The sequence below is a fragment of the Elephas maximus genome, chromosome 14 (genome assembly GCF_024166365.1).
Source record: "Elephas maximus indicus isolate mEleMax1 chromosome 14, mEleMax1 primary haplotype, whole genome shotgun sequence".
In the NCBI taxonomy this organism is placed as follows: Eukaryota; Metazoa; Chordata; class Mammalia; order Proboscidea; family Elephantidae; genus Elephas; species Elephas maximus.
In genome coordinates this window covers 50,153,279-50,171,225 of record NC_064832.1, presented here as the reverse complement: position 1 = coordinate 50,171,225, position 17,947 = coordinate 50,153,279, and the positions used below count along the sequence as shown (strand labels likewise).

The 17,947-nt window shown below is 36.7% G+C and overlaps 1 protein-coding gene across 4 annotated transcripts in view; it reads right to left on the bottom strand.

Annotated features, from left to right (window-relative positions):
- TDRD3 (tudor domain containing 3) overlaps nucleotides 1-17,947 on the bottom strand; it is a 246,058-nt gene that overhangs the window by 67,915 nt on the left and 160,196 nt on the right. For all 4 annotated transcript variants that reach the window (XM_049853409.1, XM_049853408.1, XM_049853410.1 and 1 more), the window contains one exon: nucleotides 2,134-2,981. In XM_049853409.1, the coding sequence (XP_049709366.1) occupies nucleotides 2,134-2,981 (848 nt within the window). The remainder of the gene's footprint in view (nucleotides 1-2,133; nucleotides 2,982-17,947) is intronic.

Below are 17,947 nucleotides of genomic sequence, written 5' to 3'. Positions count from 1 at the left end.
TATTCTAGTATCTCATCCTAAAACAAACTAGCAAACCCTCCTTTGACTCTCACACCTGCTTCCAGATAACATCCATTTCTCTTGCTTCTCTTCAAAGGCAAACTTCTCAAAATAATTGTGTACATTTTCTCAGCTCCTATTCAGGCTGCAATTCCAATTTGGTTTCTGTACTCATTCCTCCCTCTGAAAACTGTTCTTGTCAAGGTCGCCAAAAACCTTACACTGCTCAATGCAGAGAAGAGTTTTCCAATTTTCATCTTAATCAAAATTTCTGAGAAGCATCTGGCACAAATGCCACCCTCTGTAAGGTAGGCACTGTTGGCTTGATAATCCAACACCAATTTCTCCTTTTCTTGCCTCTACCATGAACCTGAAAACATTAAATAAAAGTAATCCATTACTACTGAAATAATTTTTTTCCTGAATTTTGGAAAGTAAATAGTCTGATTTGGGATGGTATTTGGTTTCCAATTCTCCCTTATAGCCAGGAAGTGACCAGGAAGTGGAAATACTTGGGGCAATGAGATTTAAATAGAAGTTTGCTGGTATTTCCGGAAGATTTTTACTTCTCTGAGAAAAAAATAAAGGCAAGACACAGATAGTATTGTCTCCTCCCCTTCTGTCAGCTTTCAATAAAAACTTTACAGCTAGACCATTACTATTCAACATCATATAAAAACCTTAAAGCCTATGCTATCTAGCTGTACCACTCTATGCTCCTTGTTGTTACCATCAGCAAACACCATGTTTATGCCTCATCATTCACGTTGAGTCCTGGCTCCCAATTCCAAGTCCTGTATATCCTTATAAATTTATATTACATTTAATTCAATTATTTAATTCTGTAGCCTTTCCGTTCCTTGAAATCTTTGCCATTGCTACCTCCACCACTCTCTTTAGCTACACATTCTCCTGAGCATATCCTAGATCTTATCAGCTGGAATTACTGCACCTATTAAACATTAATTTCAGTATTTTCTGTTTGACTTCATCATCCCATCCACCCAGGTCTGTTGCACTTTAACTCTCTTATGTCTGATTTTATTACCTTGCTGCTATCTTCAGTCCCCTTACCACTATACTTTTCCTTACATAAATGGACCCTCTTGTATTAACTATTTAACAGTCAGCAAGTAATTATGAAAACCCTACACTGCGAGAGGAGCAGGGCTACAAAAACCAGGCAAACCTAGTCCAGCCCTCAAGCATCTTAAACCTACAGCAGGGGAGAAAGATATCAATCCAGGAATCAAAAACAAAATTATTTAAAATTGTGATAACTTCTAAACAATGAACAAGCCACTGATTGAGAAAGAATAATGCAGGAGAGAAGGTGGGGCAGATCAAAGGCTTCGTCTAGGAGGTGATGTCTGAGCCAAGCCCTCAAGGATCAAAAAGGGTAGTTCGTGAAAGAGCATGCTGGGCAGAAAACGTTCACAAAGACCTCCCTCTCTGAGGGTCTCTGGGTCCTCCTCCCCAGCCCGTTCTTACTGCCTTGATCTCTCTCAGTCAGGCTCTTTTACATGACCCATCGTATTCTCCTTGCCCTCACCTTCTGTCTTCCCCTTTTCTTTTTTCCTCTTTTCCATTCGACTAGAATATAATGTGAAACTAAAGAATATTTACATTATTGGTTTTATTGGCTTACTTAAATAATTAATCTTTCTGCTTTCTTCTTTTTTCAAGTAGGCCAAATATATACATTTTTAAAAATAAATTTAAAAGAAAAATGGCTGAATTTAATTCTGTGCCACTCAATTGATTTTTTTCTTCATGAATCAGTATAATTTACTAGAAAGAAATGCAAACATTAATGGTTCGGTTGATGACAAATGAAATAAAGCTCAACTTCACTTAAGCACTTTCACAGTACTTTTCTAATACGTAAACTAAAACCAAATCTAACCTAACCAAATCTTATGGGACAGATATTTCCCTAAATATCTATCAAAAAAGGTTAGATACTATGGGTTTTTTCCCCTCTTCGATATATTATATATCTATCTGTTCAGAGGCTTAAACAGGTATAATTCGAACAAAATTCACAGCACCAAGGTGCTGGCCTTCTATGAAGTTCCACTAGAATGTTGTATTTATTAATATTAGCGCACAATATCTTTATAGCAACCATACCTTGTTGTCTTCCCAATAAAGTGCAAAACATTCATCTCCAGGTTTCCACATTTTTGTATACTCCATAGGAATAGATGATTCTATGACCTTCTCTGGTTTAATTGGCCCAGATCTTCTTTTGGGCCCACTATTATAAAATATCTTGTCATCATAGGGAGTAGCTGGGATGGGTCCTGCTGGCTTAATAGGTCCTACTCGCCTCCCCTTCAGTGGCATTTCTGTCTCTCCATTTGGAACACCAATGAAGCTATTAGTTCTGACAGGATTCTGGTGATCAGTATTTACATTAAAATGTTTTTCAATTTTTACACCACCAAAAGCTTCGTTATTCATTGTTCGTGCTTTTCTGTCATAAAAATGATCAGGATTTGCTGGTTGGTTTTCTCTTTTCCCACGTTTTTGATTATTATAATCTATGGATTCTTGAGGAAGCGGATCTTCTTTTGCCTCTGCATAGAATGGACCTTTTCCTGGTCTGCTTTGCATAGAGTTATCTCTTTTTTTAAAAGCACCACCATTGTACTGAGAGCTTGAAGGATATGAAGTATCTTTAGTTCTATCATATCTAGAATATGGTCTATCACATTTGATTCTCTCTTCAGCCCATACTTCAGATACTGAAGAAGTTGGTTTTTCGGAACCTCTGTTTCTAGGTAATCCACAGCCTTCGAAAACTGACTTTGAATTTTGGGTGTCTCTTTGGAAACGAGGAGGCTTTTCATTTCTTAGCTGCCTGGTATCATTTCGAGGAAGATGTCTTGGTTGGTTATTATCTCTTACTCCATTCTGTTCCATACTCGAAAATCTATGTTGTCCCTGATGAGGCTGCTGCGGCTGTGATTTAGGTTCTGAAAGGTAAAAGTATATTGCATGCATATTACAATAAAGGCTCAGCATTAACATTAATTCATTTAAAAAGCCTAAAAATTATTATATTAATGCAAAATTAGTGAACTGCTATCTTAACATCTTCCCACCTCATTATCTTAATCCCTCTCTCATTCCTTAGAGTACAATACTTTTAATGTAGACCTTCCCGGTTAGGCACCTTAAAAAAGTAAAGAAATGATACGGATCATAAAAACTGGTGGGTAATTCAAAGGCAATTTGTCTTTCTCTTTGAATATTTGTATTCTCAGAATATAGCTATATGTCCTATTTTGGTAATTCATTTCCCAAAACGTTAATGAAATAGAACTGTAAACTGCTAACTCAGAAGTTGCTATGAAACAGCGCAAGTACAATCCACGTTCAATTCCTTTCTGAATCCCGTTACAATACAGAAATGTATAACTCTCGCAGTCAGTCAAGCTCTAGCCTTAGCAATACTGTTCTTTCCCAATCTTTCTGGATATCTGTTTGGATTACAAATAGATATCATACTACAGAAAAGAGTTGATCATTATCTTAATCTAAGTAATTAAGTAAGAGCAGGCACTATTTGGAAATAAAAAAAAAGAAGGTTTGAAAAACTCTACTAAGCATAACAATGCAGACATTGTCAAACTTAAAACCAAAAGCAGTAACATGGTAAACATACTCATAGATATTTTTATGAGTCAGCATAGACTTGAAGGCAATGGGTACAGTATTTCCCATAGTGTTTTTTTTATTCTATTTTAATTTTCACTGCATCATTTAGACTTTCTAGCTTCATTGTTTCCCACAGCTTATCTATAACATTATTACCAAAGACACTGATAGGTCTTTGGTGTACATGTCTTCTTTCTCATGTCATACACCATAATCAACATGCAGTCAGGGACGGTTCTTATATTTCCTCAGTGTCACAAGAGGGGCGCTAAGACATTTTCCATGAGATTATTTCCTGCATGACAAGAAAATTATCCTCTTTGACCTCTAGGTACTAAATGCCAAAAGCACTCTCCTTTTTTTTAGTTCCCCAGTCACAGTGGCCACCAAAATGGTCCCCATACATTTCTAAACACCCACCGGAGGCAAAAGGTATCAGATGAAATGCTTAGAACAACAGGGATAAAAAGAAGACGCTTAAAGCTTCCAGAGTGTCGAAACAGATCACAGATTAAAGATCAAGACTCAAAATAGCAATAAATTTCTCAACAGAACCACCAGAAGCTAGAAGCCAATCGAACAGGCTTAAGATACCTTTAAAATTGAGAGAAAAATATTTTCTAAGTAGAATTCTACATCCGGAGAAATTATTAATTGTGATAAAAGATAGACTGTTTGAGTATACAAAATCTCAAACACTAACCAAGACCATTTAAAGTTAAAGAATATTTTTAAAAATCACTTTTCTCCAAAAGCTTTGCTTCATAAACATAATACAAATATCACTTCTGAACAATTGTATTCAACATTAAATGTTTTTTAGACAGTAGAAAAATGGTCAACTTTATTTTCCACTGGCATTGTTCATTGTCCTGAGGTAAGGATTTTCAGGAAAGCAAGAATAATAGAAAATATAAAAAGTACATAAATTAACATTTTCAGCAGAAATAATGTTTGGTCATTTGTTCCAGAAATTATTAAAGAATAAAAACAGCAGTTTCTCATTCATGAATATCTACTATATATTAGGCACCACACATTACCACTTTATATGCATTATCAATAGTCCCTAGGGTAGTCTTATGATACAGATGTTATGGGGTTTATTTAACACAGAGAGGTAAGGTATACTGTATAGTGAACTAAAGAAATTTTTCCGTTTCCAAAATATATCAAAAACAAAGGTATTTTATTTGCTGCCAACTAAGTTTGAATAGATAATTAGGAAGCAAGCTTTTCAGATGTGCTATGTTTAGGGATCAATTTTTCTTAAATTATTACAGTTAAGGCCCCTGACATCTATGATGGCAGGTAGAAATAAATTAGATAGTGAGAGTAACTCATATGCTAGACTACAGATAGGGGCTGAGTAATAGTATGTAGACAATGAAGTCTTCAACTAGGTTTGGTAGGTGTGGGAGAATTTGATTTACTTGTTCCAGAGAAAAAAGGAAAGATTTCCTAACATACAATTTAAATTTCTGTGGGATTACAATGAAGAGCTGTATTAACAAAAATTACAAAGTTTCTTCCTTTGGTTCCAGACTCAATATACCTATAGAATTCCTGGACTTTTCTATCAATCTGCCATAGTTCTCACCAACCTCTAATAGCTCCTTTACATACTCAATCACTCTCACCCACCAGCTCTGTTATATCAAAAGTACTACCCTAGAAAAGAGGGCAAAGGATTCAAATATGGCTTATTATTTTTAACAAAGAAACAAACAGGCTTACGGAAATGCCTGACGGGGGGAATATCATTCCACTTAACTCCTTTATTTTCAATTTATTTAATGGATAATGTACATTAGACTACAGGGATAATAAAAACATTTCATTTCCTTTATTACGCTGACTCAACATGGTGAATCTTCTTTAAAAAATAAGAATAAAATAAACTCACTGAGGTAGAAGATAAAATCGTGCTTAAAAAAAAAAGATGGTTTTTATATACATCAATTTCATTCCAAAATGAAATAACAGTAAGCCAAAATGGCAGGGACTTAAACTCCCCACATTCAAATGTATCATCATTCTCAGGTTCCCTTAAACTCAATACCTTTTATCTAATGGTAGTTAAGTAATGAAGTCAGGTATAAAGGAAATATTTTGAAACTGAGCTTATCTTTGAAATAACTAACAGAACATACGCGATCACTAAACTATGGAAAGGACCATTTTAAATAAATTAAGGAGTATCTCCCTTATCAAATGGAGACACAGCTCCTCAGCTGTTCAGTCAGAATCTAGTTGCTCTCTACCACCTTTCTTGAAGAGACATGATTCCAAAACACATACGATACTGCTGACCTTTTGTTAGCAGCCATGGCTCTTTAACTACTATGCCACCGGGGTTTCCACACAATACTAATCAGCACCGTAGAAAACAAAACAAACATAAAACCAAACCAGTTGCTCTCAGTCTAATGTTGACTCAAGACGACCCCATTTGTTGTAGAGCAAAACTGCATTCCACAGGGTTTTCAAGGCTGTGGCCTTTCAGAAGCAGATCTCCAGGCCTTTCAGAAGCAGATCTCCAAGACTTTCACTCAAGGCACTCCTGGGTGCGTTCGAAACGGCAACCTTAATCAAGACCATAAGCCATGTCTGAGGTCACTCGAATAATATATACACCAAGATATTTTTCAGTCTAGGTAGCAAAATAAAATGAATTCTTGGATTTTTTTTAATGCTCCAAAGTGGAAAGATACTAAAAAAAAAAAAAAAAAGGCGGAAAAAAAGGAAATGGAAGATTAGCAAAAGTGACAGAAAAGTTAGAGTACCAAATGGATTTATCAAAAAATAGGCAAAGCTTTGAAAACACCTAAAAGATCAAAGTGATAAAAGCTCAAATGAGAAAACTAGTCAAAGAACACTGCAAGAGTTCAGTCTGACTTGAGATAAAATGTTCCTAGTATATCAGATCACCAGTTTCAAAATGGATGATGTTTACAAGATAATTGATTACAATGTTTTAATCCTCATGATTTGAAATGCAAGAATCATTAAGAATGGATTTATTAATTGCCACAAATCATTTGAGCCTATATATCAGTATGTGCTGAATTAATCAGACAGCTTAAAATATTAATACTTCTTTGCAGTATATCCATTCTCCAACAGCAGCTGTACCTGCATTTTATAGTAGGAAAATAGGTACATCTTGTTTCCCAAGACTATTCATTATATTCTGGGACACCTACCCAGACAGGGAGAGGCTTAACAGGTACTAAAATTTTACTATGTGCCAAACTCTGCATTAAAGGTCTTTTGCCTACATTACATCATGTAATTCTCACAACTACCTTGAAGGGCAATATTATTATCCTTATTTTACAAGTGAAGAAACAAAAGTAATGTGCCTCAGCTAAGTCTGCAGCTAGAAAGTGTTGAAGCTAGGATTTAAACTCAACCCTAACTGAAGCCAAAGCCCATGACTTTTCCAGGATGCCAGATGGCCTGCCTGGAGAAACAAAGCAGAATGTAACCAAAAACATGCTAGCTACAATTTTATCACCTGCATCTGTTCACTTCTGGTGAGATGCAGAAATCACAGTCTCTTTCACATAATCTCTGATGAGCTGAAAAATAAATTTCGATACCAAGGACTGCCAGGCTCTGGTCTCAAATTAACAGTCTCTTTCCATTAATGCAGGCAAAAAAAAAAAAAAAAAAACCCTATTAACAGCTGAACTGGTATTTAGAAGCTCACAGGCTGGCATTTCGCAAATCGCATAACGCATAGGATGCAACCTCCTCAGCCAGACTGCACAGGTTTATATCTGGCTCCGCCACTACTAATTCCGCAATCTTAGGCAAGACATTGAACTTTTCTGAGCCTCATTTGTACAGTAATAGCTTCTACCCCATAGGATTAACTGAGAATATATATAAAGCACTTAGAATTGTACCTGGCTTTAATAAGTACTCAAGTAAAGCAGTTTAAGATCCTTGCTGCTAACCAAAACATCAGCAGTTCAAATCTACCAGCTGTTCCTTGGAAACCGTATGGAGCAGTCCTACTCTGTACTATAAGGTTGCTACGAGTCAAAATAGATTTGATGGCAACAGGTTTGGTTTTTTTTTTGTTTTAAATGTTAGCTGACATTGTTATTATTAGTAGTATTACAATTATGCAAACAATCAAAATTAATTACAACAGAGAAAACCAGTACTTGGATGATATTATGGACTGAATTGTGTCCCCCCCAAAATGTGTGTCAATTTGGCTAGGTCACGATTCCCAGTATTGTAGGGCTGTCCACCATTTTCTGATCTGATAATTCTGTGTTATAAACCCTAACCTCTAGGATGTTAACGAGGCAGGACTCAATCTACAGGGTTAGGTTGTATCTTGAGTAAATCTCTTTTGAGATATAAGACAGAAGCAAGGAGAGACAAGAGGGGCATCATTACCACTAAGCAAGAATAGCCAGAAGTGGAGTGCATCCTTTAGACCCAGGGTCCCTGCACTGAGAAGCTCCTATACCCAGGGGAAGACCGATGACAAGGACCTTCCTCCCGAGAGGGCAGAGAGAGCTGGAGTCCTGAATTCAGACTTCTAGTCTCCTAAGCTATGAGAGAGTAACCTTCTGGTTGTTAGAGACATTCACTTGTGGTATTTCTGTTTTAGTGGCACTAGGTAACTAGACAGATGATAAGGTGCTTCCCTACTCACACATCCCCACTACTACCAATCTTTATCTTCAGGATCCTTAGTTTTAGTTTTTTTTATTTTCCCTTGTTGAAAGCAAGGCAGGAAGAATGCTTTAATAAAAACCCTTTATCATTGAACTATAATTTATATATCATTAAGATATTTTTTTTAAGATATATAAAAAAATTAAAATTATATTCTAATACTGTTTTATAACCAATTTTTCCCTTAAAATATCTTACGAACATACTCCAGATAATAAAATTTCTTCTATATGCCATTTAAGATTTTTCTATATTAAAAAATATTAGAAATATTTTAAAAGTAGAAATTACCCATAATCCTGTCATTACAAAACATATAGAATAAAAATTCCATCCTCTGCCAATTCAATCCCTCCCCTAGAGGTAGTCACCATTAACAGTTTCAAGTTACTCTTTGTTTTTATATGATTTCTACAAATATAGCTATACACATTTCATTTAGTTTTATCGCAAAAGAAGAGAAATGGAATCATGCTACACCTCATGGGCGGCAATATGCTTTTAAATTAACACTACATTACAGGGTCGCTATGAGTCAGAATGGACTCGATGGCATACAACAAGTACAGCATGTCATTTAATATCATATGCTTCTTTTAATTAAACGAGACTACTTTAAACATTATTACAGAGTAACCAGGTGATGGGTAGGGTCTGAGTCTTACTCAGCATTGTTTTCTCCAGTACCTAGTAACTATATAAGGTCCCTGGGTAGTGCAAACAATTTGTACTAGACTATTAACATTAAAGTTTGGCAGTTTAACCCACCCAGTGGTGCTGTGGAAGAAAGGCCTGGTCATCCGCTTCTGTAAAAATTACAGTAAGGAAAACCCTATGGAGCAGCTCTACTCTGTAACACATTAGGTTGCCATGAGTCAGAATCAACTTAAGAGCAATGAGTTTTATTTTGTTACTATAGAATCAGGCAAACAGATGGCACTCAGTAAATATATGCTGAAAGAAAAATTACAAAAAACACTAAGAATGGAATGAGTCCCCAGGTTTATAATTACCACCTGTCTAACACTGTCATCTGGGCTTAGCTAAGGATACAACAGTGAAATAGAAAATGTACTTATCCATCTTGCCTTCTGTACAGGTTTGCATCAAAGTGCACTGATGCAGATTTAGACTGAGCTCGATTACAGAAAAAGACCACATAACATACAAAAAAGGAAGCTTATAAAAAGCCATCTCTGATTTTTCCTAAAGAATACTAGGCTGAAAACCAAATAAATTACTTCTCCCACTTCACAGTAATGTGACTTTGACAAAGTCACAAAGGGTCCCAGTTTCCTTATCTGTAAAGTGTGAATGATGCTTATCAGAGGATTATGGTGAAGATTCAATTTGAAAATGTATGTAAAATTGCTTTCTCATGGGTCAATACAGGATTTTTGGAATTAGACTCACTTGGAATTAAATCCCAGTCCTACCACTGAGCAGCTGCGTGACTTTGCCAAACGGAACGATGCTGTTTTCCGCTTTCGTTCATTCAGTTATTATAGCTACTGAGTATCGACCACAGACCGGCGTAAGCGCTGTTCCAGTCACTACCTGTGAAGCAGCGGGTAACACGTATAACCTTTCTATCCTGTGGCACTTCAGTTGTAATGGGAAGAGACAGACAACACGCTAAGTAAACACTGCAAATTACGATAAAGCTTATGAAGGAAGTAGTCTGCTACGATAAAGCTGGGAGGAACAGGGTACCCCAATTTAAAGGAAAAACTTCCGTGAGGAAGCCGTGCTTGAGTGGAGTCTTAAAGAAGGAGGAGAAATTGGGAATGCAATGACAGTAGGGAAGATATTCTAAGCAGAAGGAACCACATACACAAAGGCCCTGGGCTAGAAACCTGCTTCATGAGATATGTTCCTGAACAATCCTTTGCAGGGAAAATTCTAAGTAAAAATATTTCGTTGTTAGTTGCTGTGGAGTCAGTTCCAACTCACGGCGACCCCATGTGTGCAGATCAGAGCTGCTTCGTAAGGTTTTCATGTCTGTGACCTTCTGGAAGCAGATCATCAGGCCTTTCTTCCGCAGCACGTCAGTGGGTTCAAACCACCACCCTTTCCACTACTGGTTGAGCAATTAACTGTCTGCACCACCCAGGGAGCCAAATAAAACATAATCATCATTAATTATTAATTATAAAGAGAAAAGTGTTATATATTCCCATGCCCCAAAATTGATGTCTATTATACCAAAAAAACCCCACCAAATTCCAGGAAAAAACTGGACATAAGAATTAACGTTAGTTATAAACTAACTTGATATATTAACTAACTACTTGATATATAGTTGTTTTCCTGTTCTCATTAAATCCTTTCTTAGCTATGACACATCTCATACTTAACACTAAGCTCACAAGTAAACATATTTATGATACTCAGTGTTCATAAAATTAATTTTTAATGTTCCAAGCCCTCTTAAAAAGAAAAAAGTAGAGAGAAAAGTCAATGAAAAATGAGAGGGCATAAAACACACAATCTTTGCTGCTATAAGTGAACAAACTGCGAGAACTCTGAGAAACGCTTAATGCCACACATTATCAACAATACAACCACAAAGATGCCCTTCTCCAGCCATGCTCACAAGGCATGAGAAATCCAAGCAGTTCCTTACAAATTAAAGAAAAAAAAAGACAAAAATCTCTTAAGCCAAAGTTGGAGAAGTAAAAACAAAAAACATTACCTCAGCATATGATTATATTATTACCCCCCTTTTTACAGACAATGAAGTTAAAGGCCCAAAGTCACACAACTAGCACAGGGTTGAGCTGGGATTAACCAGTCAAGCTCGCAGCTGTTAGCCATCCTGTGCCTTCTCAACCAACAAAGCAACCATTAACGCTAAAACAAAAACAAACCCACTGCCGTCGAGTCAGTTTTAACTCATAGCAACCCTACAGCTCAGAGTAGAGCTGCCCCATAGGGTTTCCAACGAGCGGCTGGTAGATTTGAACTGGCAACCTTTTGGTTCGCAGTCGAGCTCTTTAATCACTGCACCACCAGGGCTCCACCGTTAACTCTGGAATCATTAAATCATTAAAGACCACATCATTGTGAGTTACCTTTAGTATTTCTTCATGGAAATCTGATTAGAATTACCAGAATAATAAAAATCTTTTTTGCCAGGTATAAAAAAAGCACTAATTGTTCCATTAGATGAGAATACATCTGTCTGAGTAATTTGGGTGATTTTCTTCCTTTTCCCTCCTTACAAAAAAAAAGCAAGAATATAGTTATTTCAAATTACATACATAAAATATGCCAATTTGATTGGACAAATTTTAATTTCTCTTACCCTTCTAAAAATGTTACAAACAAAATTATGTGATGTTCTCTTCAGAAGACGCTTCTAGCCAGAGTTCTGCCTTTTCTCCATTCTTTACTAACAATTATTCTAAAACAGAGCTTTGCTTCCTGGTAAAAGTAGTAAGTCTTGCTCTGAACATTTTTTAAATTTATTATGAACATGCACACATCCATGCCTGCACAATGCCTACAGGTGCCCCAGGCTGCTTCCGTCAGCCCTCTCCTTGGGTATATCACCTTAGATTTCAATTCTTCTGGGAGGTCCTTCTTACCCAGCTCCCATTAAGACAGTCAGGCACCCCTCCTGTGCCACGGTAACCTCCCAAGTAGTACCACCAAACAGAACTGTCCAAATCTCTCTCCCTTGCTAGATGTTAAGATCCCTGAGCTGTGTTTTGTTAACCAATATACCCTTTCTAGCACAGTGCCTGGCACATGATAAGCCCCCAACTGATACTGTAGAATGAATAACTGGACCTCTTCCATCATTTCCCAGAACAAATATGGGTTGCTTCACCAACAAAAACCAATTGATTTTTAAAATACAACTTATTCATAATTACTGTCTACCCATGCCGCCAGAGAAGTAAAACCTCTTATGGTCCTTAGTCTCTGTGCTTTCATGATAACTTCAAGAGGAAAAACGTTATCTGTGTCAGCCCTGTTAGGGAAAATTAACACATGAGATGAAGACATGGGATATGGTGACATTTCTTTGCAGATTCCATCATGTTCCTTGTAGCTGGCTGTATCTGATCTTAGCATCACAGCTCTTAAACCTAAATGCCGTAACATCCAAAAATATAAAGAACCACTGCTTATTTCCTTCCTTTCAAGCAAGCTTGGTACATAAATAAGTACTTCTAGTCACACTTCTCTGCTACAAAACTTGTCAAATCGGATTACTTTCACCTGCCTAACATGTCCTGTACATAAAATAATACAGGAGTTGTTTAAGCGAATGTAGCACTACACTCTTCTGTCATTCCCACATGACTCACTGCCATTGATGCCTCCAACTCAACTGCACAGTGGTGGGGTTGGGGAAGTCAGGGAGAGCATCATTGTTGATAAAGCTGGCATTTATGCATGAAACGCTAAACTCTAGGGTCAAAAACTATCTAAAAATAAAACCTGTGTTGTTTTTGCTTTAATTCAAATACGAATGTTTAATGAAAAAAAAAACACTAGAAAAAATGAAAACTAAACATACAGCATTGTCATTTATTATCAAACTTGTAAAAACTGAAAGGATGATGTATCAGAATAATTGAAAATGGCATACAAAAGGCCTCAGTCAAGTGCAAATGTGATATTTAACTTGTGTAATCTTTCCCTCCAAGCTAAATACTATCTTTCAGGATCACGAACTTCTTGTTTCTGTAACACATGGGAAGGGCACAGACGGGACAGCCTGCCTCTGCTCTATGATGTCTGGGGCCTCTACTAGTAAGATGCACAGGTTGGGAGTACTCAACAGCGAGTGCTGGAACCATCTGAAGTTCCAATCACTAATATGTCCAGTGCTTGGGAAGACTGGAAAATTAGGACTATTAACTGGGGGCCCAACTTGTTGCCTCTTCATGTAACCTTTATGTACATAATAGATGTTCAGCTTCCTCACAGCATGGTTGCCTCAGAGGTGACAGACGTATAAATTTGGAGACTATATAAAAATACACATCATCTTTCTGTTATGTCTCTCCTTTAAGCAGTTCTTAAATTGTCACAGGTATATTAAGCCCCACTAGTATTAAAGTGTTTGTTCCTTAAAGCCATATTCTTGTCCTCCATTATTCCAATCGATCAGCTATACAGGGAAATGTAATGTTATTAGATACAATTAGACATAAATATATACCACACTCAACATAAGTGATCCTTTTTTGAGGAAACCCTTCACAAGAACATCAAGCCTAACACATATACATATTCTTTCTCTCTCTCTCTTCTTGACCTAGTTTCCTGCCTTTCCAAATAAGCTATTACCATTATACTATGTTTCCTTCCTGCAAACTCTATTCTTCAGTCCTCAGAATTCCAGCTGGGGATCTACAAGCCAAACTATCTAAACTGACTTGAAATTTGATTCAAAGAAAATTAAAAAAAAAATCCATCAACTATCAAAGTCTGCAATTTGATCTGAAGTACCCATCAATCATTAATATTGTCTTTACATCTGCTAACATCTAAATATACTATTATATCTAGATATTATGTGGCATTTGGAATTATATAGTTCTGTTAAGCAAGATAAATGCTACTTCTCAAAAAATCCACAAAAGGAGAGTAATGGAAAGTCAAAAACACAGCATATGTAGTGTAGTCTGAATTCTGTCCTGCCAAAGAGAAGAGCCAATTCAGTATTTTAAGCAAGGGGGTTGTTGTTGGGTGCCGACTCACAGCACTCCATGTGATAAAGTAGAACTGTGCCATAGGAGTTTTTTGGCTGTAATCTTTACGAAAGCAGATTGCCAGATCTTTCTCCACAGAGCCGCTGGTTAGCAGCCGCACGCTTAACCATTGCACCACCATGACTCCTAGAAAAGGGTTAGGCAGGGTCAAATTTGTGTTTCAAAATATCATTGGCGGCAATATGAAGGGTGGGATGATTAAACAGTAAAGAGTGAGTGGAGCAGTAACAACCATAAAATACAAGTGGTTACATAGGTAGATATGTATGCATATATGTGTATAGAAAGGTATATGTGTGTACAAATGTGTACATGTATATGTGTATCTGTAAGCATACGTGCATACATGTTTGTGTGTGCTGCACATATGTTCATATATATAATAAAGGACACAGGGGGCACAGTCACAGGTACTTACTTCCCAGATGTAACCAAACGCTTCACAAGATTGGTTTACTGAGCTTAAAGGCTTAGGACCATAGTTTTGTGGAACAAACAGCTCAACTGGCATAACATAGTCCATAAAGTTTATGTTCTACATCCTGGTTTAGTAAGGAGTATCTGGGGTCTTAAAAGCTTGCAAGCAGCCATCTAAAATACAACTACTAGTTATAGAGCAAATGAGAAAGAAGGAAACCAAACACTCAAAGAAGAAACTAGTCTACAGGACTAACCACCTACTTGAACCACAACCTCATCTATCCTAAATCCAGAAGAACTAGATGGGCACAGCTTCCACTACCAACCATTCTGACTAGGAACACAATAGATGGCCCTGGAGAAAATTATAGAACAAAACCCAAATTCTTTTTAAAAAGGGTCAGACTTAACTGGACCAGTTGAGACTAGAGGACTCCCCAGGTCTATTGCCCTGAGATACCCTTTAAACTTTGAACAGAAACTACTCCCAGGGGTCACCTTTCAGTTAAATAGCAGATTGGCTCATAAAATAAACAAAATCACCCATCAGTACTGTGCTCCTTAAAAAAAAAAAAAAATCATCTTATGAAACCAAATAGTCAACATTTACCCTAAAGCAAAGATGAGAAGGTCAGGCGGATGGAGGCAGGGAAGCTATATTAATGGAAATGGGACAATCAGAATGGAAATGAGAATGTTAACACAATGTGGAAAATGTAACCAATGTCACAGAACAATATGTATAATAAAAAACAAAAACCAAACTTTTGCCGTCGAGTTGATTCGGACTCATAGCAACCCTATAGGACAGAGTAGAACTACCCCATAGGGCTCCCAAGGAGTGGCTGGTGGATTCCAACTGTCAACCTTTCGGTCAGCAGCCAAACGCTTAACTAATGCGCCACCAGGGCTCCAAACAATATGCATAGAAGTTGTTAAATGGGAACCTAATTTGCGGTGTAAACTTTGACCAAAAACACAATAAAGCATCGAAAAAAAATAGTGGAGGGTTGATGAGGACCTCAAGTAAGGCAGTGGGGGTGGACATGAAGAGATGATGAATGTAGGATGCTGTAACTGCTAGTAATAGTGATGATGATGATGATGGCAGGAACTATCACATGGAGGCCTATATGCCATGCACTGTGCTTAGCACTTTGTATGCATTATCTCATTTGATCTTAACAACCCTCCAATGATTCTTGCTACCCGATAAGGTAGTTGCTATTTACTACTTTTCCATTTCTTGAAGAAATTAACCTTTAAAAGATTATGTAACTGCCCAAGGACATACACCAGTAAATACAAGATTTGTGAGTTAAAGTAGTGACATAATTGGTTTATTTAACTGCCCCCAGCATCCTGAGAAATATTTTTTTTAATTACCTTTTACCCCATATTAGAGATGAAGACTGGACATCAGGAGCTGTAGTGCTTTCTCTGAGTCTTTTGGGCTCCTATTCCAGCTACACACCAATGCCATACACACCCAGCGGGAAAAACTCAGTTGAGCTGAGGGGATCAATAATTATATGACGAAAAGTATTTACCTTTCCCCTAAAAATGTTGCTTGCAAAATTGAGATGTATCTTTTAATTAGCATATATTTATACGTCATTATGTCATATACATTGGCTTTCTGTTTTACCTAGAGGTACCTGGGCCAATCTTTGCTATCACATGAAGACAGTCAGTCAACATACAGACAGCAGAATTCAGAGATACAGGAAATCTTTCCAGTTATACGAATCAATAAATTCCTTTTTTGCTTATTTGGGTTCCTGCCACTTGCATCTTAAAGCACACTAATACAGAAACTGACGCCAGGACAGAATCTAAAATGTGAAACTTGTTTAGTAGAGGAAGGGTGCAGGGCATTGCAAAGTTCCCTCATCCCTAACAGGAAGCTGGCAATTCTTGTTCTGCAAAGTTAAACTGCAGCCCGTTTGTCTAAGACCATCTGACTAATGAATCTGATGCTTTAGAAGACTTGGTATGAAAATGTCAGGATAATGAAAAGTGTCAGTTACTTCTGACAGCCTTCAGTAAAAGTCCCACAAGAAAGAGACAAGCTGGTCAGTTTGAAAGCAGAGATGATAAGGTTGCAACTAGCCAAGAGAGGCTCTTTCCAACTCTAAGCCAAAAAGAGAATCAGTTAATCCTGTCCCTTAAAGGATTACAGAATTCTATGTCCCACTGAATAAAAGAAGGCAGGGAGGAAACATAGTGGTAGATGAGACTGGATATGGGAAAGCAGGAGCGTGATCACTTACAGCCTTCTCCAACATTTATGAATGTCTTGAGTTCTTTAGCTCTTATGTTTGTATAACTTGAATCAACATTTTTATTTAAAAAATCTCTACTATTTGGATTTTGTTCATCTTTTTCTAAGTGTTTGCACTTTACATAATTGGGCCATACTCTGTATTCCACTTTCCAAAATTTTGATACAAAATTTGAAAAACAAAATAAAAGTAATCACACATACTTAATTTATAAAATAAGCTATACCAACAAGGGGAGTATAAATTTGGGACAGTTATTCTGCCCATTTTTTTAATAAAGTCTTTATTCCTCAATCAGAATATCTACAGATAGCAAATTAAGGTTGGCCTGTTGTTATACACAGAAAGCTAAACCAGTAAAGTTATTGTCTCGAGGTATCCCTTCTCCCTACTATCAGGCCAACCTGCTATCAGCTCCCGCGACAATGGAAAGAACCAAATCCACTTGTTCTGTCCTCAGGTGAAACTTAAAATACATATTCCCATTAGCCATTATTTCAAATGGTAGTTACATATCACTGAAGTGACAATATTGACATGAAAATATACTTAAGGTATATTTCAATATTAAAATCTGACTTTTGAGTTCGCCTAATAATCTAGCCATCAATTATAATATCTATTCTATAATATCAAATTACAACAATCTATATATAAGAGGTGTTTTGAACACAATCTTATCATAAATTGATCCAACCAAATCTTCCCAAACTGACATCAAGTCATTGTACGTTACACAGAACACTTTAATTAGTGAATACTCTTGGAAAACAGCATAATCCAACCTCACTTTTTCAGACTATTGATACAAATTTTAACTAGAATCACATTAAATCCAGTTTAAAGATACAACAAAAAAGTTAATGCAAAGAGAAAAGTTCTAAGAAAAGTAGATGCGATAATCAATTATCTCTGATGGAACTTTTATAAAAATCAGATATAAATATAAAGAAGTAAGAACATTCTTTGCTCATTTAGAGAAAATAAAAATATTATGAAAGTCAGTATGTTATTAATCTGGATTAAACGTGTTAGAAAAAGCCACATTCTTAAGAGAGAGACTTCTTTTTCAACAAACCTGACATGTTACACAGAATCTGATAGGACAGAACCAAGTCCACGCAGCTCTAGACTTAGCTA